Source organism: Poecile atricapillus, chromosome 2 (assembly GCF_030490865.1).
Source record: "Poecile atricapillus isolate bPoeAtr1 chromosome 2, bPoeAtr1.hap1, whole genome shotgun sequence".
Taxonomy (NCBI): Eukaryota; Metazoa; Chordata; class Aves; order Passeriformes; family Paridae; genus Poecile; species Poecile atricapillus.
This window is the reverse complement of record NC_081250.1, coordinates 15,972,466-15,995,953: the sequence shown is the minus strand read 5'-3', so window position 1 is coordinate 15,995,953 and position 23,488 is coordinate 15,972,466. Positions and strand designations below refer to the sequence as shown.

The 23,488-nt window shown below is 41.0% G+C and overlaps 1 protein-coding gene across 5 annotated transcripts; it reads right to left on the bottom strand.

Moving 5' to 3' along the window:
* Positions 1 to 9,952: 9,952 nt before the first annotated feature.
* LOC131575227 (microtubule nucleation factor SSNA1-like) lies at positions 9,953 to 23,428 on the bottom strand. Of its 5 annotated transcripts, none has more exons than XM_058830357.1 (3): positions 23,240 to 23,399; positions 21,844 to 22,272; positions 9,953 to 10,340 (listed from the first exon to the last, which is right to left on the bottom strand). In XM_058830357.1, exon 2 carries the CDS (start codon positions 22,229 to 22,231, stop codon positions 21,887 to 21,889), a length of 345 nt encoding a protein of 114 aa, XP_058686340.1. In that variant the 5' UTR covers positions 22,232 to 22,272; positions 23,240 to 23,399; the 3' UTR covers positions 9,953 to 10,340; positions 21,844 to 21,886. The 5 variants fall into 5 exon arrangements, with proteins under 5 accessions (XP_058686340.1, XP_058686343.1, XP_058686344.1 ...); XM_058830360.1 differs by lacking the exon at positions 9,953 to 10,340 and adding an exon at positions 22,550 to 22,599 and having other exon boundaries at positions 21,704 to 22,272; positions 23,240 to 23,428; XM_058830361.1 differs by lacking the exons at positions 9,953 to 10,340; positions 23,240 to 23,399 and adding exons at positions 22,550 to 22,599; positions 22,703 to 23,233 and having other exon boundaries at positions 21,704 to 22,272.
* Positions 23,429 to 23,488: the final 60 nt, after the last annotated feature.

Here is a 23,488-nt window from a genome sequence, read left to right as displayed (position 1 = left end):
ATTGCATTACCTGTAAACCTTGTACTTCAGAAGCCAGTGCTTGAAAAGCAGACCTGCTGTTCTGAGCAGTATGAGGACTAAGGGTTGCATTAAATACCCTCACAGAGAGCATTCTGCATGTTCCAAGGGTTCCCTGGATCTCAATCCTTCCACTCCACTAGAGGCAGTGGCCGTTCTGGAACTCACACTTTGCACCCCCCTGAAAAGGGGCCTCTTCCCTCAGTAACAGGCAGGAGGAAATGTTGCTGCCACCGAGGTACAGGTTGGGAGAGGATTTCTCATTGACAGAAAGTCTTTTTTTGCAAGAAATACACCATCCAGATTCCAGAGATACAACAGTGCTCTATAAAGGAGGTTTTACGTATTTCCCCCATAACAAGATGTTTAGAGTTTTCCTCCTTAATTATGGTTTTTTTTAGATAAGTTCTCAGGCACTTTATTTTTAAGATTTGAGAGGTGCAAATAAAGATTGATGTGACCTATAAAATCTATTTTCTCATTTTACATCTGGTCTCAGCCTTTGTTTTTAGTAACCTGAAAATTTTCATTAACTGTTCTTGAAACGGTAACAGTGGGCTGTGAGCAGAGCCCACAAGCAACAGGAGGGGGATGCAGTCTGTGAAAAATGAGCTCAGGTCAGGAATTGGTGAACTTTGGTTGCTGAAGACTTTATATATTCTTATGGGACTAGTCCCTATGCGCCTTTTGCCTTGAGATTACACTGCCACCTCAGTGACTACCAGACCTCTTTTGCTTTGGGATTACACTTAGCTAAATTCCTAATTTATGGACTACAGAATGGCTCCATTACATTTCCTCTCCTCCTAGCCACATCACTCTTGGACTTGTACTGACGTAGTTTCAGAAAGAGATGGACTTTGTTCCCTTCTCTCCTAATTTTGCAGCCTACTGACTTACAGTCATTGGAATGGTTAACTTAGTTTTTTTCAGTTGAGAAGGGAATTAAAGTGGTGGCTTATTTCCAGAGTAAGAGCCCCAGCCTCTAGGCTGTTACACAAACCTGCATGGGTTGAAATGAAAGTTGCCACAATTGCTGCTGTCTTAGGTGGGAAGGAAGCATGGAGCTGCTCCGTTTGGCAAGGTGGCTGCATCTCTGGACAAGTATGGCAATTAAAGTTTGGATACAAATGATGCTCCGGTGCCCATAAAAGTCAGGCACATAAACAGGCTTTTTGTGATTGGTCTATTGGGCTGAGGCATTACAATTTCTCCCAGGGTTTGCTTCAAGCATTTTACAGCTTTTTCTTGGACCTCTCCCACTAAGGTTGTCCTGCCACCCAAGTAGTGAGCCTGAGAGTCCTCTCTGCCACAGCAGACAAGTCTGAGTAGTTCAGGCCACAACCGTAACAACTTCCTGCTACTGCATGCGAGTGCTCAGGGCTGGAAGCCTGCTCGGCCATGACCATCTGATGACAGTGGTACTGGTAGCTGCTCTTTCCACATTTCCAACCACCAGATTTGATGACTTGTCAGAAACAGGTGTAAATGTTAGTTGTCCCTGGAACAATCTTTAGAAAGAAGGACCAAGAGAGACTTTTTATCCCTGAAAGGACAAAACTGAAGGTACATTATGGGAATAGAAAGTAATTGCAATGGTAATAGCTCCACCTTGGTATAGGGTTTCTATCCTATTAATCCAAAACTTCCTGAAGTCCTCTAAATGCTGGAGGCTAGGATCTCATGCTTTTGTGTACTTGATCTTTACAGACAAGCAGAAAAAGGAATTTTTCAAATTACAATTTGTGAAGTTTCTTATCCTTTCTAGATCTGTGGCAATATATATCAAGGTTTATGCAAGGAATATTTTATATTATGGTCAGTAGGCAAAATTATTCCTAAGAATATATGATGAGATTATTGTGGTGTGGAGACTGGCAGGTATATAGCTGTAAAACACTGGCAAGGAAGTGCTAAAGCAGGACTTCTGTGCAAAATATGAAATTGATTTGGCCTTCCCTGTGAACTTAGATTCCCCTAGCTATGTTCTATACTTACTGTCATGGACTCATATCACAGGAACAAAAAAAGAAAAAATAAAGTTAAGGAGGAAACAGTGGAAGTTGAAAGAATACTATAAATGCTCAGAAGTGACCAGAAGAGAAAAGAAAAAACCCTCTTCCTTCCAATTGGTGCTTCTTTAGAGATGCTGCTTTAGAAGTGAAATGCTTTTAACAGAAATTTGATAATTGACAATATCCCTTGAAGGTCCTTTCCACTAGCTTCAAAGCCAAAAAGTAAATTAAAGACTCATATTTGTCATGAGCTGACATTTATCTTGAGCTCATTTGACATGATCAGGCTGGAGCTCCATCAAACGCTATTCCAGTGTGGCTACACACAAGCTGTTAAGAGCTTTCATAACCAGCTAGGAAACGTGGGCAATCCTGACAAGTCACTGAAGCCAATTTTTGTTGTGTGCAGACCCTGCTTACCTGGAAAGAAGTAGGGCATGACACCATACCTGCCACTGGAAGACACATCCCCTTCTCTCTATCTATCAGTTCCCAAATGGTCACACTTATCATCAAAACATTACTCATCAGAATTTGGCCACATCCTCAAAACACCAAACTTCTCATTTGTGAAAAAGGAAATGAAATACTGGTGTAATTTACCTTTTTTTAAAAAAAAGAAAGCAAAGGCCTACCCAAAGCAGGATCTAGCTGGAGTTTAGCTAGCTCTGGTTCCTGTCCTGCTAGATCCTTTCCCAGGTTCCAGTACTGCTACACATTTTGCTCCGGGTGCAATGTACAGTTGCAGGTTCTACACATCATTGAACACAATGTGCTGGGCAGCTTTTGAAAGCAGGGAGTGTGATTCACATGCTTAGAAGCAGAAAGAAATATTTCCCTCTCCTAACTACTGTAATAGATTTTCCTGATTTAGGCAACAAAGAAATAATAAGCTCTGCAGATGTTACGAGCAAACACTGACTGCTTCCTCTTTGAATTCCCATTGTCATTTTGCCCAAGTGCTGCTTTCTTGCTTCTGGTGGCAATCATACACTTACCTTAACCACTAGGTGAGTAGCAGACAAGAAACCACCCACCTCAAGGGTCACATCTACACCAGCAGTGCTTCAGTTTATTCTGCGGTGGGACACAATGAGATCTGACAGCACAAGAGATGAAGGCTTGGGTCCCATGGCAGGGAATCCGTGTGCTACAGCTGGGAGGTATGGGAGCTGCCTGGGGTTGAAGCATGCACAGCCCCTTTCTGCTGAGCAGGTCACTCTGTTCAACCTCATACACCACACACTGCTGATCAACAAATCAGAAGACCCATCCAGTTCTGCAGTAGAGATACAGCAGAGGTGGAAGTTTGTGGCTTAGCTGCAAACATCTGTAAAGGTGTTTCACAAGTGTAAGATACAACTGGACAGGTCAATGAGAACAGGGTGAGGATTAGGACCGCTTGCCAGTTGCCTTGGGAAAAAAGTTTGTGTCTGTGTGTGCTACATGTGCTGCAGGTCACATGCAATGTGAAGGAAGAGCTTTCTGACAAGTGAACATTAGTTTGCAACTTACAACTCCACAAAGGACAGTGCTCAGTTTTGTGTGAACATCAGTCAAAGAAGCCACAGCACTAAGGGATCAAGGCTGGCATGAGAACATCTTGGAAGCCTCCCTTCCCCCTTCTCCCTTCCCCCTGAGCTGTGCTGCCTGTAGGAAGAAAGCCTGAACCTACAAAAAAGCTGCTCTGCAAACCCTCAAGAGGCCTTGAGAGCAACCATGTGGAACCATGAACTCACCATCTTGGTAGCCAGAGGACAGACACAGCAAATCTAGAACATTCTGTGCAGGTTGGGACATGCATCTGAGTCCAGACAGACTGTTTCTGTGCGGTGGCCCTTTGCCCACAAGCTTCTGTCCTCTGGTGTGATCCCCCAAAGGTGCTTGTAGCCAGATCTGCAGCGTAGGCTCCACCAATACAGTATTTCTGAACTGGCTCAGTATTCTGTTTACCTTCTGATGATCTACCCCTGTTCTTGCTGACTGGAACCTGTAGGTTGTGTTCTTGTAGCCATTTTCACAGCCACTGTTGTGGCTGGTTATGAAGCTTCCCAGGGGAGGAAGAGGAAGGTGGTGATGGTTTGTGGGAGTAGCTCTGGGGACAGCTTGTTCTCTCTCCAATCCATGCAGGCTACTGCATTGCATCTCTGGCTTGTTGTTGATAAGGATTTGAGGGATGCCACACAGCTCCTTGAGGATGTCACTAAAGATGACTCTAAATTAGCAGAGCTGGTCTCTATTTGTTCAGTAGGAAAAATAACAAAAGAGGACAAGATATAACAGGTAGAGGAATCTCAAATGAAAGAAAATCCTGGACCTGCAGAAAAAGACCATCCATTTAGCAAGACAAGATACTGCAGTCAGGCTGTCTGCAGGTTTAAAACCTGATTTGAATCCTGCTTTTTCACTGTCATCAGTCAGCAGGAGGAACAAAACAGCTAGGAGCCAAAGCAAGGACCAGATTGTGAAAGGATTTTAGCTGCCTCCACATGCAGGTAGGAACCCATCAGGACTTTACAAGTTTCTGTGCAGTAGAAACCAATTTCACTGAGCTGCTGAACACCTTCAGGATTAGGCCATGAGTGATCCTAAAGCCATATGCAGTACTACAGGAACTGAGTTGTAAAAGATTAACATTTACAATGTGTGTTCCCTGATCCCAGAAACAGCAAGGAAAGTGTCAAATCAGGAAGGCCAGAGGAATCCCAGACGGCAAAGGAATCTGCAGGGTGCAGAGGGAAGTTGTGCTGCTCTGCCAAGCAGGAGCAGCTTGCTGCTCTGCCCTCATATGTATCTCAAACTCACCATTTGCTTATTATAAACACTGTTCAGTCAAATGTGTCATTCAGAAGAGAAGAATTTGATCTACTTGCAGTAAGGATTTGTCACTTGAGAGGTGTCGGAATTCCTCCCTGCATTCATGTTTTACCAGTCAATCAATGACACTTCTGACACAAGAATATTTCTCTTACTTCTTAACAGAACTTGTCACTGACAAGTTACATCTTTAAGCCATCTTGTGTGTGTTTTAACATTGTAAGTGAAAAAGTAGTCATTTACTTCACAGTGTTCACTTTGAATGACTTAAGCATCACAATAAAAGTTTTACAAAAAACATGTGTTTTATTGCCCACAAAATCGGAATATTTTTCCCCTGGGAGCAGGGGATGATGGACTGAGCAATGCTTTTGACAGCTGTATGTGCTGAATCGCTCTTCAGAGGAGCCAGGTCTATGCATCGACTCTAGAGGGAAGCACAGCCAAACTGGCTTCCCAGTTAGCCTTTTCCCTTGGATCCCCGTGTTTGGGTGGGACGGGTGCAGCCCTGCTACACGCTCTGCCCTTCCATTGCCCGTTCTGTTTAAAGGTCGCAGGAATTCTGCCCTCCCAGGAGTGTCCTAAATTAAATTTCTTACAGCATGAAGGGGTGAAATTTCCAAAAATGTAGATAGTCATAAGCATGAGCTCCAGCAAAGGCTGTTATGAAATGTTTCACATTTATTTTCCCAAATCCAGGACCGCCCCCTCCTGGCGGTCCGGTCGAGCTGCCCGGGCCGGGCCAAAGCGCACAGAGAGCGCCGGGGCACTTCTGCCTGCCCGGGCTGCACCGAATGCTGACACCTCCCTGCCGAACCTCCATGGCTCCCCTCACAGACATAGTGACTTCTAGAATTAAATGCCGGTGGCGGCAGAAACACAGCGCGAGTGACAAAATGAATTGTTTAATCTGCCTGCTTGGTAGCAGATAAACGGCAAATCAGATTTTATCTCTTCTTAGTGAAGTGGAAATTATGGGGATGAACAAACTCCTAAAAATAACAGAATAGCTAAAAGCTCTGCTTTCTCTAGAGCAAATGTAGCCCTTTGGGAAAGTGCAACAAATACCATCTGTGTTTCCAAAACTCCAAAGTTAATTTGTTGCAGACATCCCCGTATTTACTGAAAATGGACATATTTTGTGTGGCAGAACAACATCTTGCAGTGATGAAACATAACCCAAATACTCCCATCCAATTAACTCCAAAGGGGGATTTACCTGAAAAAGCTCAATTTAAAAGATCATTTTGTTTAAATCAGCCATCAAACCTATCTGTTGGGGGTTTTAAAGTTAGTTTCATACACATACTGACAGCTGCTCACAGAGGAAGCTGAGAGGGGAAACTGTGAAGGAGTTATGACATTTATGACAGATATCTTCTTCAAATTATCAGACAAGAAGTGTAACTTACAAATAGCTAACACCTTGGTGAGATTTCTTCAGAATGGACAACTCTACAGGCTTTCCTGACAATCTGTTCTTGTCACTGTCACTTTTAAGCACTTCTGCTGCTTGTAGTTCATGTTTAGTGTAAGGGAGAATTTTAAAGATATGCTTTTGCATCAAAATGTTTAACTGGAATTAAAATAATTCAGAGTATAATTTTGAGACTGGAATTAAAAGAATTCAGAATATAATTTTGAGATGATGTAAATTAGTGTTTGCTTTAAAACAGCATATCTGATGGGAAGCCAAGGGAACCCAGTACAGTACTTCAGCTGACAGCAGCTAAGCATCTTTGTTTTAAACTATGGCTGGAATTGGGCCATGAAATACAGAATACAGATGGAAATGTGGATCTGAATTTCTCCAATGTTTAGGGTGCAGTTTGGGTCTGTTGCAAAGGCAAGTTTGGAGCTAGATTTTAATCTAATTTTTTTGAAGCATAGTGGGTCCCCAAATGTTACCCTGTGAAATTCAAAAAGGGAGGCAGCACATGGAAAGCTGAGGCACTGTGATGCTGTGATTTTATATTTCACTGCAAAGACTTAATATGTCTGTTTTTATCTCTACTGCTTGGACTCTGAATGACTGAGAGCTCATCCAAGTATCAACTGCTCCTGTGGCAGAAAAAATCCCCTTGAAGAGTTGTTACTTCACTTTTTTCCCCATACAATTGGGTTATGAGAATGCAGAAAATGTGGAGTAATTTGGGCAAGCAATGATGAAAACACAAAGAAGCAAGCCCTGGAAGGCAGTGCCGTGGCAGAAGGGATGACAAAGCCAGGCCCTGTCACTGCTGAGACGGGTTCAGTACAGAAAAATTTTTCTGGAATGCGTGAGTCCTTGTCCCTGGCTCTTTATGAGCTTAAATTAATACTGCTGCAGCAGACTCCCAGTAAGGTGAAACAAAATAAAACGTGCATTCATGAGAACATTGCCATTCAAGAGCACACATTTCCCAGTTAAAATGAAGGTCAGTCATAAATTACGTCTCTGATTCCCTCAGGATTTCTCTTTCTTGCTCTGTTTTGGCAGTTTAAGACCCGTTTGATATTTGAGCAAGGCCTTTCCCTTTGCACATCTGATCTTGATTATGGTTTATGGCAATGGTAATTCGTTACCTCCCCAAGGCAGCAATTCTGAGAAGGAAAGAGAGTACAGTATGATTGTTTAGGAGAGAGGCACACTGTACACTGTTCTAACCATTGCTCCATTTTACAGCTGTGTCTCTTCCCAACAGATTGCCCTTGCACACAGCAACACCATGAGCTCCTCCCACGGGAATGACCCACATCCATCAGAGAAATCACTGTATCTGGAGGCACAAAAAAATCAGGTTGCATACCTACCTATCAAAACAGTGACCTCTGAGCAATAAAGTTGTGGTTTGGATACATTTTTAGATGGTGTTTTGTGGTGAACACAGACTAATGAGGTATCAACAAGCACCAAAGTTCTTCTTCCAGCTGTAAAGGTCTCAGGGTTGCCCTCCCCACCTCTCTTGTTTTACAAAATGAAGAGGAATGTTCTTGCTTAGTTTCTGGAATGCAAGTCTATGAAAAAGGAGCATATTTCTTCATGGATCAACTTTGTGGTAGCCAAAAATACACTGAGGCCTTGCATGAGGGAATGGGATGAATGAAACTGGAGTTTGCACTGCTGTTCTGTGTATGCAAAATACAGAGGCAAATGCTCCAGTTTAAAGGGTATTGAGAGCATTTGAGACAACATGAAGGTGGCAGAACATGTTGGATGTTTATGTACTTTTTCCTGTGAGTGGTATGAAGCATTTTGAGGTGATTACAATTGCAGTAAGACTTTTCATGTCAGTTTTTAACATACACTTCATTCTTTTATTGCTTTCACTTCTCTGGCTTGGTACTACTGGCAGTTGCTTGGGTTCATTGAGGATTTTCAGAGTTTGCAACGTGAGGCCATTGTACATGCCTTTAGCACCATCAAAATGCTCCTGTATAAAATACACTCTTATAAACTTGGGGGATGATTACAAACTTACTTATTTTCCCTTCAGGCAGTATAAATACCACCCTATTAGTGAAGACAAGTGATGGGCACATTTCTTTCATAAAGGTGACTGCAAATATTCCACTGGGAAGTGCAGGCAGCTGGCAAGTTTTGCAAGTTTGGTCCTGGTGCCTGGCAGAAACACAACAGGCAGAATTGTTAATGATATTTTATTTTTTGTTTGCTTGTGTAATATATTTTTAAAAGCTTAAATGTTTTTTTAAATAGGCCCATGTACATTTTAAATGGGACTTCCAAAGTGCAGCAAGACTTCCCAGGGACACACTGTATCTTGCCATGAAGATATCAAGGAAATGTGATGAACAACAGATATTCAGAACATTTTCCCTGGAAGAAGGAAATTTCCTAACTCATCATACATAAGCCTTTAATAGAAGTAATGCAAAACTTCCATAGAGCAGGAGAAGAACAAAGCCCTACCAGCTCTTGCTGTTCCAGTGACACAGCAAACTGGCTTAAGGAGTCCTTTAGAAGCCAAAACTCACACTAGTTAACACTAAGGAAGGATCCCTCTCCTCTAATTACTTTAATTAGGCTTCTAATATTAACTTGGAACATACAACATGTGAAGAATATCACATGAAGGAAGTGTTTATTGTATGTGTTTGTTCATTTTCACTCCTATTAAAGGTCGAAGAGATGGGGGCCCTCCATTTCGAGCTGGCGGGGAGGCCCCGCACTGCACTGCCAGCAGCTGGGTGGGTGCCCAGCCTCCCGTGGGGAACACTGTATTAGGAAAGCTCTCCTTCACTGTGCCACTCTCTCATAAATCAGCCTAATTACTTTAATGAGGAGAGCTGCATCCCTCTTCTGCAAGCCCTGCTGGTTTACAGAGAGGGGGAAGTAAATAAAAAGGAACAATGTTGGCTGCTGCTGCAGGAGGGACACAGGGAGGGAGAACAATAGTTTTGAGTCTCCTCCCTGCCACCACTCCGTTAGGAAAGGAGATGGCTTTGTGCACACCCCTGGAATTATTCCAGATCAGGACTGAAATCAGACGCTGGGCTAGGCAGCATCTGCTGAAGGAAAAAGCACATAGAACAGAGGGCAGAGGTATGTTATTTTCCAGGCTCTGAGAGAATGTTGCCAAGGAAAGAAAAAGGATGGGATACAAGGCTTGCAACGTCTGTCTGAGCAACCAACACACTATAAATACTGACCTGACCTCTAATACGAGGATTAAGTCTTTACACCTTTGGATTTTTTTTAGAGTAAAGGTGGATTTTACTTTTTGTCTCTTAAAAATATGTGGTTTTGCTATTCTTGCTTTGTATATAAGCATTTTTTTTTCAACTGCAGAAATTAGAAACTTGTTTTTGAGTAATAAAATCTTAGATTATTTACTACATGAATCTTGGAGCTGAGGGTTTAAGCAAACCACAAAGATCTCCATGAAAATGAGAGCCAAAATTATGTGCAGCCCTACTCATTGTTGTCTATGTTTCTGTCATGTTTCCTCTATTGTCCCCTCTTTATGATGACTGAAACAAATCATTCAGGTCTAGATTGCATATTATGACACCCACAAAGCCTCCTTGCTATTGTTTGGGCCAAATTAAAAGCATTTACCAAAAATAATTGTGGAATAGCATAAAAATTCATGTTTATTTTGCCAAGGTTTCAATTATTTCTATTGTGATAAATTTTCCATGTTTTCACATACAAAATGTATATGTTTTAACAAAAAAAATATTATACCATTTGGGAAATTTTTCTGATGTTCTCCTCTCGGAAAAATTCCTCTGAATGTTGTCAGTTGCTTATTCTCTCTTGTTCAGAGTTAGTTTTATTAAAATATCTTCGTCCTGCCCTTTATACAGCATACTTACTTCTATCTTTAGCTTCAGTCTGATAAATTGCTCCATTTCTAAATCACATCCTCAGTCTTCAGCTAGATGTTGTGATCATAGTTTTGGCCTTTCAGACTCCAAAGCAAGCTCTGCAAGTACCACAAACCCCTTCTGTTCAGTCATCTTCCCATTTACCTTTCCTGCATTCACCTGCAGTAAATAAATACATTGCGATGAAAGGAGATCCCTTGGAGCCTTCTTCAGCCCTGAAATTGCTTGTTCCTCTAAGATTCCTGATTCTGGGAAGCATCATGTCAGGTTGATACTTCTTCTGGAAGAAGACAGGCCATGCATTGCTGCTGCATGCTCTCCCTCCCCGGAGTCAGCAGTCCCCTGCTATCCCACAGGGCTTCCAGCTTTTGCTGGCCTGGAAGCTCCAGAATTCTGTCTCCAAACCACACCTTGTCCCCTGACACCTGCAGATCACACTGAGGCTGGGCTAGAAGGGGCTTCCTTGGCAGTTCTGAGTAATGGCTGTGGAAAGCTGGGTGTAGTTGCTAAAGGTACTAAGAGAGGAATTTAAGTACATTTTACAGAAAGCCAGTTATGTCCTACAGCCACAGATTATGGGTGCCCTTCTTAGAGCCATCATTGCATCTGACCTTACTGAAGTGTAACATAGTGTGAAATTTTTAACAACGGGACTTTGACCGTGACCAGCTTCAGGCACTGAAAAAGACACACATCAGGCCAAGCATGAAGTGTGAGACTGTTGTTAAATCATGAAAAAGATTTAGAATTATTTATATTGGCATTTCTGAGCCTTTCTACTTGCTTTTGCACTTTCAGCCTTTTCTTTACAAGAAACAGAAATGTAACTTCAGAGGGTAGGGGGAAGAAAGACAAAGAAAATGCCTTCTTTTCAGGAGCTATGCCTTTGAGAAATGCATGCAGAATCCTGAATCATAAAAAGCAGAGCAACAGCAAGCAGAGCCCAAGACCCACTAATTTTTAGTGAGTCTTGCGGCATAAAATCCTTGGGCACCTATTAAATACTAATTAATATCTCAAAACTCATTCCAGAATTTTAAAATATTTTTTGTTACCTGCTTTGCTCTTATACAGGCCACAGCACAAGAATCCAAAGTTTACATTTTGAAATCAAATAACACTGCACAACTACTTCAGTTAAAGGGGATTTGTGCTCCTGCTAATGTGATTTTTTTTTAACTTCAAGTTACATCATAGCTTCCCAATGTAACAATCCCAGTGTAGTAGATATATAGCATCAAGTAGCTCAGGCAGCTACTATTTATTTAAAAGACACTTGTGGCACTTAAGGACATGGTTTAGTGGTGGGCTTGGCAGTTCTGGGTTAATGGTTCTTAATGGGAAGTTCTTTCCAATGTAAATGGTTCTATAGTTTTTGATACCTCTTTAAAACATTTGGCTGTGCTCTCTCACCACACAAGCAGATGCAGAAGTTATTTTACACAAAGGCAAGTTCCATGTAAGGCAATATGCAAGTTTTAATTTAAATTTGCAAAGTCAAGTTATACTTCCCGATGTTTGGCTGCTTCTGAATTTGCCAACACCTGAAACTATAAAATACTTATCAGCTACTGCAAGTTCAAAGTCATCTTAATGTCTGAGAACCAAGCCCCACTCCAGCTACATGCGTGGTAACATATGTAGTAATACATGGCATAGTAAGCAATGGAAAAGAACTTTTACCTACGAGTTATAGGTAAATTTAATACCTATCTAAATAATAACATACTTATATAAATAATATATAATATGTCTATATACTATACATACAACATAAGTAACAATGTATACTGCTTTATTAAGTTTATCTAAAATAAGAAAAGGAATATTAGACTGAACAGATCTGAGACCGAAAATCCATGTTTTGGACAAGCAATACTTGTATCCAAGAAACTGCACATAGGAGTGAAGTCACATAAGTATAAAAGGTCTGCAATGACAAGCAAACACAGCATTTTGTTGTTTCCCTTTTCCTTGCAATGGCTGCTTGCTTTTAGAATTTGAATTATGAACATTTTTTGAAGAATAAAGTAAATAAAGCTCCCATGGAGCAGCTTTAACTGTCTCCTATGTGGAACTAGCTTTTCTTGAAGCAAATTATCCCATTTATTATTATTCAAAAGAAAATTCTTGTCTTACTTAGCCCAGTAATGATGTAGGAGGGAGCAAGTTAAAAGAAAGAAAAGCCCTCTCACTTGCTACTCTTGGAGGCAACCCCGTTTGATTCAGACCACGGCCGGCAGTTTTATCCTTTTGTGCTTTTCCTTGTCTTTGATGGAGGCCAATACCAGATACTGCCCTACCCCAGGTTTTTTCACTGCATTATCAGAAGTTTGCCCTTTCTTTGTCGGAAATGAAACGATGCGTTCTAATAAAACATCATCTGATCTGGAGCAGCCACTCGGTCACCAAGACTTTGCTATCAGTAAATAAAAATGGAAACCTTTATGCAAACCAGCAGGACTTTAGCCAGAGTGAAAATAACTGAGTTACTGTCCTTGCTGAAAAACTATTTGCGTTCACTCACCCCAGACAGCAGAAAATCCAGTTGTTCCCTAAAACATTGTAAAAGTCTGTGCAGACACTGTTGGTACCCAGAGACTTCACAGCATGCAGACTTTTAATTGCCTCTCCTTCCCCTCTGCACAACAAGGCATCTACAATGTTTATCTCTAGCACATCTTAGTTGGGAATAGATTAGGCTGTAAAATAGAGTAGAATTGCAAAGAAAATTGCTGAATACATTCATTGCCTTAACGTAAGTTTTTCCGAGTAGCATTATTGTGCCATACTCCACTCTGTCTTAGCATATATTTATTAATCTGCAATACGGGTCACACTCAGAGCTTTGAAGACACAGGTGACCTACAACAGCTTCCTCAGAAAGATCATTATCGGCAAGATTCAGCACTCTATTCCTTTTCCTAATTTTTTCTCAAACACAGAGCAAGTATTTCTGGAACAAACTCACATCACTCTGAACACAGCCTTAATACTAATTAAATTACAGCATCTCATACAGACCTTTTTCTGCAGAAGATTATATTATTTATCCTCGATGACAGACAAAATAAACTTCTATTCTTTAATCTCCATAGCATATCAGGAAAACTCCCATCCATCCATTGCTTTGACCTACACCCTTTTTTTGAACAAAATTTTTTTGAATTTAATGAAACCCAGTGATCAGGTGACTGTTATTTCTCTGGAATATAATATTATCACCCCATCCAACCATAACTTTTGGGGCACTATCAAACTGAATGTAATCTCTTTATCTTTGCAATTTTCCCAAGTGTGCCAGAACATGTCTGGACAGTATCAAGATGCTGAAAGCATCTCTGAACCACCACATGTCAGAAGAGAAGCATGTTTCTGGTCAGCAGCTTGGGATATCTAAAAACATTGTAAGCAAGGAGCTGGGAAATAGAGGCAACAAAATCTGTTGCAGGAGAAAGGTGAGGATGGTGCTACAAATGATGCCTTATGTGGAAGCAAGACTGTGAAGACTACTGAAAAAACAGCGTACACAACCTCATGCAAGTTGTTAATGTCCAACTTGTTTAAACTGTATTTTCTAATGGCAGATAATACTGAAGTATTAGAGAGCTTTCTACCAAGAACTCTCTATACTTATGAAAATGCTGAGTATACTTATATATACATTTTAATGTATGAGTATGTATACATATATATATATGAATATACGAATACTGCTGTCAGGTGCCATTTGTCCTAGGTTAAAGTAGTTATTAATCCAAATTCATACAGCCAGCCTCTTTTCCACTATAGAGGAGCCCCATCCATCCAGATACCTAAGAGTTCTTCACTGCCATGCTACTTCCATCCATTAACCCAAAACAAGCTGTGGTGGAATATGGCTGCCTCTCAACCTGCTGCTGTCATATGTGCTCTGTATGCTGTTACAGATGAACTAGAATTCAGACCTCCCACTACTTTTAAGCATCAAGGAGCCTCCATGCCTAAAAAACCTGGTGGTCTTACATGGACTAGGATAAGTAATAAGCAACCTGATAAAACAGTAGGATCTATAAAGGCAAGGTATCTGAAAAAGGTTAGGCTTTTAAAGGTAATTCATTAGCAACTAGCATTAAAAGTTCTTTCTGTTCCTGTGCCCCACCTCCTACAGTCAGGTCCCAAAGGACCAGCTTGGAAAGAGCAGGCCTGGGAAGTGAGAGCAGCTGCTCAGGAGTCGGGATACCTTGTCATGCAGGGTCTATCTATGGAGAAAGGAGTAACACATTTAAACATCATCATCATGCTGCATGCAATGTGGAGGAAGTAACAGCAAATAAGTGTGCCTCTATCTATCCCTTCCCCCAACACACAGGTTGAGAATGCATAATCCTGTCTGTTTATGTCAAAACACCAAACAAGACACGAATCTCTGGGAACCAGTCCAAGTCAGAGCATTCAATTGAAGCTGAAAAAGCAAAGCCTCCATTCCCAGATCTTTGGGGCAGATTACTACTGAGTGTTACTGTCAATCAATGGGATAAAGATATTAACATTCTCTGTAAGGTACTATGTGATCAGTTCATTGGAAGCACTTGTTTATATATATATTATATATATATATATATATATATATATATTATTTATATATATTTATATATGCATAATTTTTAAACACTTTTAAAAACAAAACAAGCATGGCATAAAACCGAATCTTGTTTCAGTTAAATTGTTGTTGTACAGGTAATTTCCTTGTGACATTCTCAAAGAAAACATTCTACATGCACACCATGAATGTGTATGGCAAAGTGCCATGGGAGGCCTTAGTGGAATAGTTCATTAAAAAACAAACAAACAGAAAACCGAAAGCACATTCCAAACTGAGCAAGCAATACTTCGTGCAAATAATTTAAACTAAGAGGAGCCACAAAGTTTGCAACTTGACTGAAGGATTAAGATTGCATTTGACTTGTTCTACACAGTGAATACCAACAACTTAAAGACTTGTGGGCTTCAGTGGGACTTGGGCATCTGTATTTTTGCTCACAGGTACTTGAACTTTAACAACCTGAATCTAAAGCAAGAACACTTTAGGCTTCAGGGAAAAACCACTGAACAGTACAGGATTTTAAATAAATATCCTTCTTATGGGGTTATAATTCCCTGAGTTTCAAGAACAGGAAGATGTCACACTTTTCTAACAAGTCGAGTGACTCCAGAGTGTATCAGATTTCCTAAGTGTGTGCACAGGGCCAATTGCTTCTGGGCAGGGTAAAACAACCCTCACTGAGCCTCACTGAGCTACGCTGCTTCCAGCTGCACCTGAGCTCCTGTGTTTAAAGATAACCTGGCTGCAATCAGGTATCACATTCCTTGTGACCGACAGCATGGACTGGGTTTTCCTTCTTTCAGCTTGCTTCAGTGGCCCTTACAACAGAGAATTATGACCACTCTAAAAAGTTCATTTGAATTGTCTCACATCGCTTTACCATGGACAAAGATAACAAGGATGCTCCTTTCTTTCCTGATGGTGGTCTCTACTAAAAACGCAGCTCATCTTTCGCCCCACATTCCCTGCAATGGAGTATCCATTCCACTCATGCTAGCAACAATACTTGAGGAAGAATCAGTATTCTACAGCAAAGAGCATCTTGGGTTCATGAGTTACAGCAATTAATCTCACTTACAACAAGGCAGTGAGCAGCACAAACGTCTAGCAGGATTTCTATTACGGAACAACTGCAAAACCATGTAAGAATTACTGCCAATTATTTGTTTTAAACACCTGACAGTGTATGATTCAGCCCTGAATACTAACTATATTAAAAAAAAACTTCAAAAAAACTCTCTCATGCTGATATTCTACTTAAAGTGCTCTTTCTGTGCAAGGAAAGATTTTTAAAAAGTAAGCTTGCAGAATATGAAGAGGATTTTGTGTCAGGAATTGACAGACATGCCTAATCAGAATCAGCATCCAAGTTGTGTCAGCTTGTTAATAATCATACAACAACAAATACTACTTTGAAAGCCTTTAGGAAATATGATACTTTTTACTACAGTCAACTAAATCAATGATATAGTTAAAAAAAAAAAAAAATTACAAATCTGTCACAGACTATGATGTAAATTTCCTAGAAGCGCTCCCATATATCCCATATCAATGGAAAACCTCAAGCCAATTATGGGAGCTCTGACTGAAGCAAGCGAACCTATGCATATGAAGCTCAAAAAATAACACCTGTGAAGATTTAACTTTAAAATGCTCTGTGACCAGTCTATTAGGTTTTGTAATTTCAAACATTTTTCCAAGTAGGGATTAAAATTGTTCAGCCTCGCTCTTTCATAATCTCTAACACTCCTGTGGTCTTGATTTAGGCTGACTAGGAAGCTGCATGTCTACTTCACACAAGATAGTAAACAAGAGTACCCAACAGTGTTCTAAATCCTTCAGGACCAAGTACATGCACTCTCTACACGACTGCTGCTAAGGCTGAGAGGAGAAGCCACCTCATGAAACTTCACAGGCCCTGATCACAGTGAGGTGTGAGAGAAACAAGCTCCCATCAAAGTCAGTGGAATCATGATCAATCCCACCTCCAGAGCATGATTGCCAGGACTTTTTTCAAATGCCTTTTTCTGAACATGATCTCTGTCTATATATGCTTGTTTTCCTCTAATATGGATGAATCCCAGATGAGAATGAATTCCAAAAGTAACATTTTCCCATTTGTGACATTCAAATTAGGCATACTTACACATATTATCAGCTTTGCATCGGGTCACAAACAATAGGTACACAATAATCAAAATGCATGTATTTTACACTGTTAATTTTCCATTGTGGTGCTAAATAAGATACCGAAGTTTGTACTATAATTTGCTAATTTTCTGTTGTAGTTACTGCAGCATATCCATAGTCTTGCACAAATAGACAAAAACCCCTGCAAATTGTTCCACCTCACAAAATCTCGGTAAAACTACTTTTGAAACCTCTACAAAACGAAAGTGTTCTACTAGCCCAAATCCTACTAACACATTATTTTTGTAAATACAGACTACAACACTGAACTACTTTTCCCACAAACTCCACAAGATAGAGCTATGAATGACCATATAGCTCCCTGTTCTGCAACCTTGAACCTCTCCATGTTTTATCAACACCTAACATGCAAGTAGCTGGGTTTTACAGCTTGAACCAAAACTTTCAGCTTAGTGAACCAAACTTCATCTGAAAACAACTGAGGCAGACAACCATCAACGACTACTCTGGGACATCTAATAATAGACACAGTTATGGGACAGAGAACAAAAAACCTATGCCAAGTTTAAAAAAGGCATAGAACAGACACCCAAGAAGTGGCCATGGTGCCTGACTCCTCCCCAGTAAAACAAGACATTGATAAAGCAACTCGTGCACAAATTAAATCAAAGGCTAGTCTGTCCTTCACCTAAAAGAGAAGACAGTATTTACATCTATATTTAAACATACACATACATTAAAGCTAAAAGAGCACTCTGATTTTAGGAAAACTTGCCTATTCATCCATAAAGAAAATGACCAACAAACACAAATAAATCAATATTGAAGTACTTATTAATACTTCTTTGCTTATTCCTGAAAAGGAAGAAATTTTGAAAACTGAAATAAATTATAAAAAAAAACCTGTTTTGTCTACTTCTTGCATAAAACCCCAAGAATCTAGGGTCCACTCAAAGTTAAGGCAACTGCCACAAGCTACACCTTATCACTCAAATCACTCCTAAGAATGAAAATCATCTAAGGAGCAATAGATACTGGTCTTCTGCACAAGACTCATCTGTCTGAGGAATTAACTGTAGACATTTGATCCTCTGGCTAACAAACTTCTGAATGTTCTTGTTATAGAATTACCAGTACCTTGTTCCAGTTTAGCTTAATCCACTTAATCAATTTGGAGTGGAACACATTTGTACCCCAAGACTTAGATGGGACTGATTCTCAAAAACAACAATCCAAGATCCAGCCACCTGGGTTTAGACTAAAGCTTGCTTCATTGCTTGAATGGACAATTCATTGGGTATTTGAAGATGCCTAGTCTTCTGCCTGGTCTGAAGAATTCCTAGTCCAAGGAAACAAATCTTTTGCATTCACCAACAGCCAAAAACCTGTCAATTCTCTGCCTAAACTCTCAGAGGTCAATCTGACATACAGAGTACATCAAGTACACAGAATTTGAGGTTCTTTATAAAATCCAAGCAGTTCACTGAGGACTGTTCATAGGAGAGCAATGAGGACAGGAAAGAACAGCACTGCATCCTGTGTGAGCCTGCAGCATGCTTACCTAGCAAACAGGAAGAAATAAAAGACAGAAAAACAAAACACAGGTTGCCTCTTTTGCTGACTACCAGTGGGCTTAAAGGAAGGGGGGAAAAGTCCAGAGTTCAGATGAAGCTCAGATGATTTCTAAAATTTGATTTACTGGGTAGCAAGAACTGTAGGCAGTAGCTCAGTCCAGGTAGATTTAGAGCAGACAGAAATAAGGAGAAACTCCACCTCTCTATCATACCACCTTACGCCCCAGTCTTCCCGAATCAGGACTTCACATCCACACCTTCTCTTTATTTCCTACCCTTAATATTAGGGCAAGCCCCCAGTCCAGTCCCATTTCTGTAAGGTGATTAACAGAAACTTTATGTGGGAGGTACCTGAACTGCAGGGTAAGCACCTCTGAAAAGAGACAGTAATGGGGTGTGAATGGCTGCTGGCATAAACACTTCACCCAGTGGTTCCTATACTCACTTCCACACCGAAAATTACTTCTACTTCAACATAACACCCACAAGCAGTTTCTTTGGTAACTGCCAAATTCTCTTCAGTTTACTTGCAAGGAGTCAACAGTCAAGTGTTTTGAAAAAACTGTTGATCACTAGTGTTTTAAGTGCTAGGCACATTTTCAAGAAGCATTACTATAAAAGCAGGGAATCATCAGATCTCTTCCAGTTATATTCTGTAATTTGGAAATCAGGCAAAGGTGCCTTTACATAAATTCAGGACTTTAAACCAATGCTCTAGATGCATTTCACCAAATCTCTGAATCAGGTAGGAGTTTCAAAAACTGTGTCTCCTCACACACTAAATAAGATACAGAACACCCAACACAGCAGTTTTGATTAGGAACCCAACTTTTGTCAGTAAGGCTCCTAGACTGTAAGCACTCTGGGTCAAACCCAGAGAGTCGTAAAAATTCAATATAAAAATTAAGTTAGGAATAAGTACATACTTTTAACTTATGACCTGCCTTATTCCAGGTAGTCTTTCTGTTTCAGGCTATTCCTGCAGAGCTGCTGCCATCTGCAAATTATCATTTCTCTTCCAGCAATCCTTTGGACCAAATCAGTCTGCATGTTTTCTGAACAAAGTGAAGTTGTTTAACAAAAGCTATTCATGTCAAGATTTATAGTGTCTGAAAAAGCAGTGAAAAAGGTTACCACTTCAATAAAAGGGTTGATCTGGGTCAATACAGAATATAATGCTAAACACTCTTTTTGAGTAGCAACTCTACAGGTGCACAATGACTGCCACACTTAGGAGTTATTCTGAAAACAGGCAAGCCCTAGAGACATATTATTTCTCTCCACTTCTAAATGGGAATTGAAATGGAAATTTTAGACTGGGGCCACTGAATGAAATTCTAGCAACATTTCAACTTTTTATTTGAATGCTGGGAGGCCCCAGTATGTGCAAAAGTACTAGACAACAGTTACATTTTTCCCTTAGTTTTGTAAAAAAAAAAAATTGAAGCATCTCCAGTTACTTAGTTACCTACAACTAGACATAATAATGGCTGTGAAGTAGATTTATTAAGAGACTTATAAGGCTTCTCTTAAAGCTTCTTTAGTTTTATCAGCTTCACATTAGAACAGGCATTATTTAAGATTACTCTAAGGCAAACAAACCTGTAATTATTGTGTGAGACCAATACTAGAAATTAACTGTACAGTTCTCTATAAGTGAGCTATCTATGATATAAATTGTTTTTCACAATTTCGAGTTCCAGTGCAGCAGTTTACATTTGCAACTCAAAAGTTCTTGCTCTCTTTTCCTGGGTCTTCCTATTTTGCTGTAAATCAGTTACTACTACCATTCTAAATTTTTTCTAAGGGCAGACAGAATGTCATGAAATGTCCAAATAAACCACTTTTTTGCTACTAAAAATTCACTTCAACATAAACAAGGTGGTCCCGAGTGCTGCCGTACTTCAACAGCAATACCCCTGAGATGATGTAATTTTATCACCTCTGCATTGCCCACTGGGAATTCCCCAGAGGGAAGCCCCTGGAAGTGCCATACAAGTAAACTTCAATTAGCTCTTTCACACTCATCCCTGATATAGCCTGGCAACCAGAGGAACACAAAATTTACTCCCTGTTATTGATGAAGAGCTATTACCAAAACTATTCACATCTCCGTTCCCTCTATATGTGCACCTGAGAGACACATCACTATCAAGTAAGGAGATTTTAATTACACTTCTTTCCTTTTAATTAATTGGCATTGAATGAAGACTTTACTGAAGATACAGCTTAAAAAGTTACTGTTGTAACATGCATAAGTGGGATAAAATGCACATGTACATACACTGCTGAGAGAGATTTCTGCTGAACAGAGAAGTTCAGCAGAAACAAAAAGCAGCAGTACACTGAAATTTATGCCATGCTGTTATGTCTAAACTGATCTCTAAACTAAGTTCTCTTTCAATGTCTTCTGTAAGAATGGCTGATAGCTGCAACCCGCTTCTCAATTTTCTTGTTTCACCTTTCATTTGTACTTCTTTCACATAATTTCAGGATGTTCGTTATTCTCCACAATCTTATTACAATTATTTAATAGATCAGTATAGAGCTAAAAGGCACTAAAAAGGCTTCCAGAAATTCTATTATTGGCTTTTAGCCAGGATTATCATCTTTGGTCTTGTATTTACCTCTGTATTTTTAACTGGACCCCACTGTTTTTTCAGGACTTCTAGTTGCTACTGACATGTTTTTCTTACCCCCAAGTGAATTACCGGTCCAAGTATTCATGGTGTAGCTGTCTGTGCACTTGGATCAAACCTGACTTTCACTGCAGCACATCTCCTTTCTAAGAAAGGCTTTGAAGAATAGCTTCAGAATATGCATGAACCACATACAGTGTTAAATTTTAAGCCACCATGCCCTGCGTTACTCCAGATTTCTCACCTTATCCCTCTATTATTCAAGCAGGTGATTATTGTAAATGGGGCTGTCTTTGTGCATGCATCAGACAGAACTCCAAGCTCCTGGAGGAAGCTAAACATCTCATTTCTACTTGGTCCCAACAGCAAAGCCTAAGCATTTGTAAAGTGAAATGAAGTAGTAGCTGACTGACTTGCATCCAAATAGTTTTCAGATAATAATTTACCATGATCCATTGGAAGTCAAGCAATAAAACATGCCTTTTTTCTAAGCCTTGAAGCACCATGATGTCAAAACTGACCGTCTGCCTCAACTACCTATTTGCTAATTTTTGTAGTGTTCAATTAAATAGATTTTTTAAAACAAAACTGCAAACTTTATTTCATCTATTTTCTAGTGCATTTCAAAATAATAAAACATACAGAAACAATGGAAGAAAATCTCTCTGCTTATACTGTGGCTATAAGGTTCCGTGGCTGACCACATTTCTCACCTAGTGAAATTTTAGTACTGAAGAGTCCAAACATTTGACTGTCTCACGTTACATTGGTTTTCAGATCTGGTGAATGCTTTAAGGTCCCCACTTCCTTCTTCAGGACATTAAGTAAAGTTCTAGAGCTATCCAAAATCTTCATGTAAGCAGCTTCAGTTTCAGCAAGTATTTTATCAAGCTCATTCCGTGAAGCCACCTTTTGGGCCAGGTTTTCACATACATACTCCAGCTGTTCACTGAGGACTTGGATTTCATGCTGGAGTTTATTCTTTTCCTCTTCCGCTTGCTGGATTTGTTTGTTCAGTTCTTCTTTTTGCATACATAAATCTTCAATGCATTTCACTAGTTCATTATTGTAACCCTGAAGAACAGCTCCCTGCTGAGTCATCCTGCACTCACTCCCTGAAGTCCCCTTTCAGCAACGGCCTTCTGCACTCCAATTAAAGGAAAACAAACAAAGAAACAGAAAAAAATCTGTAAGAGTGTCGCCATGAATAATGCCTCACTAGCACAGATGGAGCCACGGGGCAAGGTTTCCGTTTGAGATTAACATGTCCACTCTGAGATGTGCCATATCTCTTCCCTTTTCAGGAGGGAGACAGGACAAAATTTGGCATATGTTCTTAAACCTTTACTGAAAACTACTGGCTCCTATGCCACTGTCACGGCAATGGTATCAAAGTATTTATTTTATGTTTTATAATACCTTTATAGAATCTTGAATATAGGATGCTTTGTACCGCAAACTTCGAGGGCCTGGTCAGAAATAAGCAAAAAATTACAGAATCACATAATGGTTAGAGTTGGAAGGGACTTCTGGAGATCATCCAGTCCAAGCCCCTGGCAAACACAGAGTCACCTGGAGCATCCAAGCGGGTTTTGAATGTCTCCGCAGAGGGAGAATCCACGCCATTCCCGGCCAGCCTATTTCAGCGCTCTTCCACCCTCAACTCGAGGAAGTTCTTCCTCATGCTGAGGTGAAACTTCTTGTGTTTTAGTTTACGGCCATCACTCCTCGTCCTGTCACCGGGCACCACCCTGAGGGGCTCAGGAGGCACTGACAACAGGAGGGAATCTTCCCGACACAGTGAGCGCCCCGAGCTCCCCGAACACTGGGGCGACCCAGAATGCGTGTGCACGGCCACGATGAGCCCCTCGCCCGCCGCTCACACCCCGCAGAGACACACCGGAGATAAGGCCCGACCCGCGCGGCCGCCGTCCCAGGGACATTTTAACACCCTCCTCGCCGCCGAGCGCGGCCCCGCGGAACACGCGCCGCGCACAAAATGGCTCCTGCCTGTACATCGAGTGCCCGGGCGGAAGGGGAGGAGGGGGTAGGTAAGAGGAGACATTCCCATTCCTATCTCCCCCCCGCAATTCCCCTTGTTGCCCCCACCTGCCTGGCAGGATCGCGATTCCTCCCCACCGGGAGAGCGGCTCTGCCACCGAGGCCGCGCGGCCCTCGGCTAACCGCCCGCCAACGGCCGCGCTGGCCCGTGAGGGGTCACGGAAATACCCGAGCGCTTCCGAACGCGGCGCCGCCCTGACGGCCGCGCGGAACGTCTCTCCGGAAAAGCGCGATGTTTTCCGAAGACAGGTAGTGCTCGGGAGAGTGGGCCGAGGCGGGAGGGGAAGGGAGGGCCGA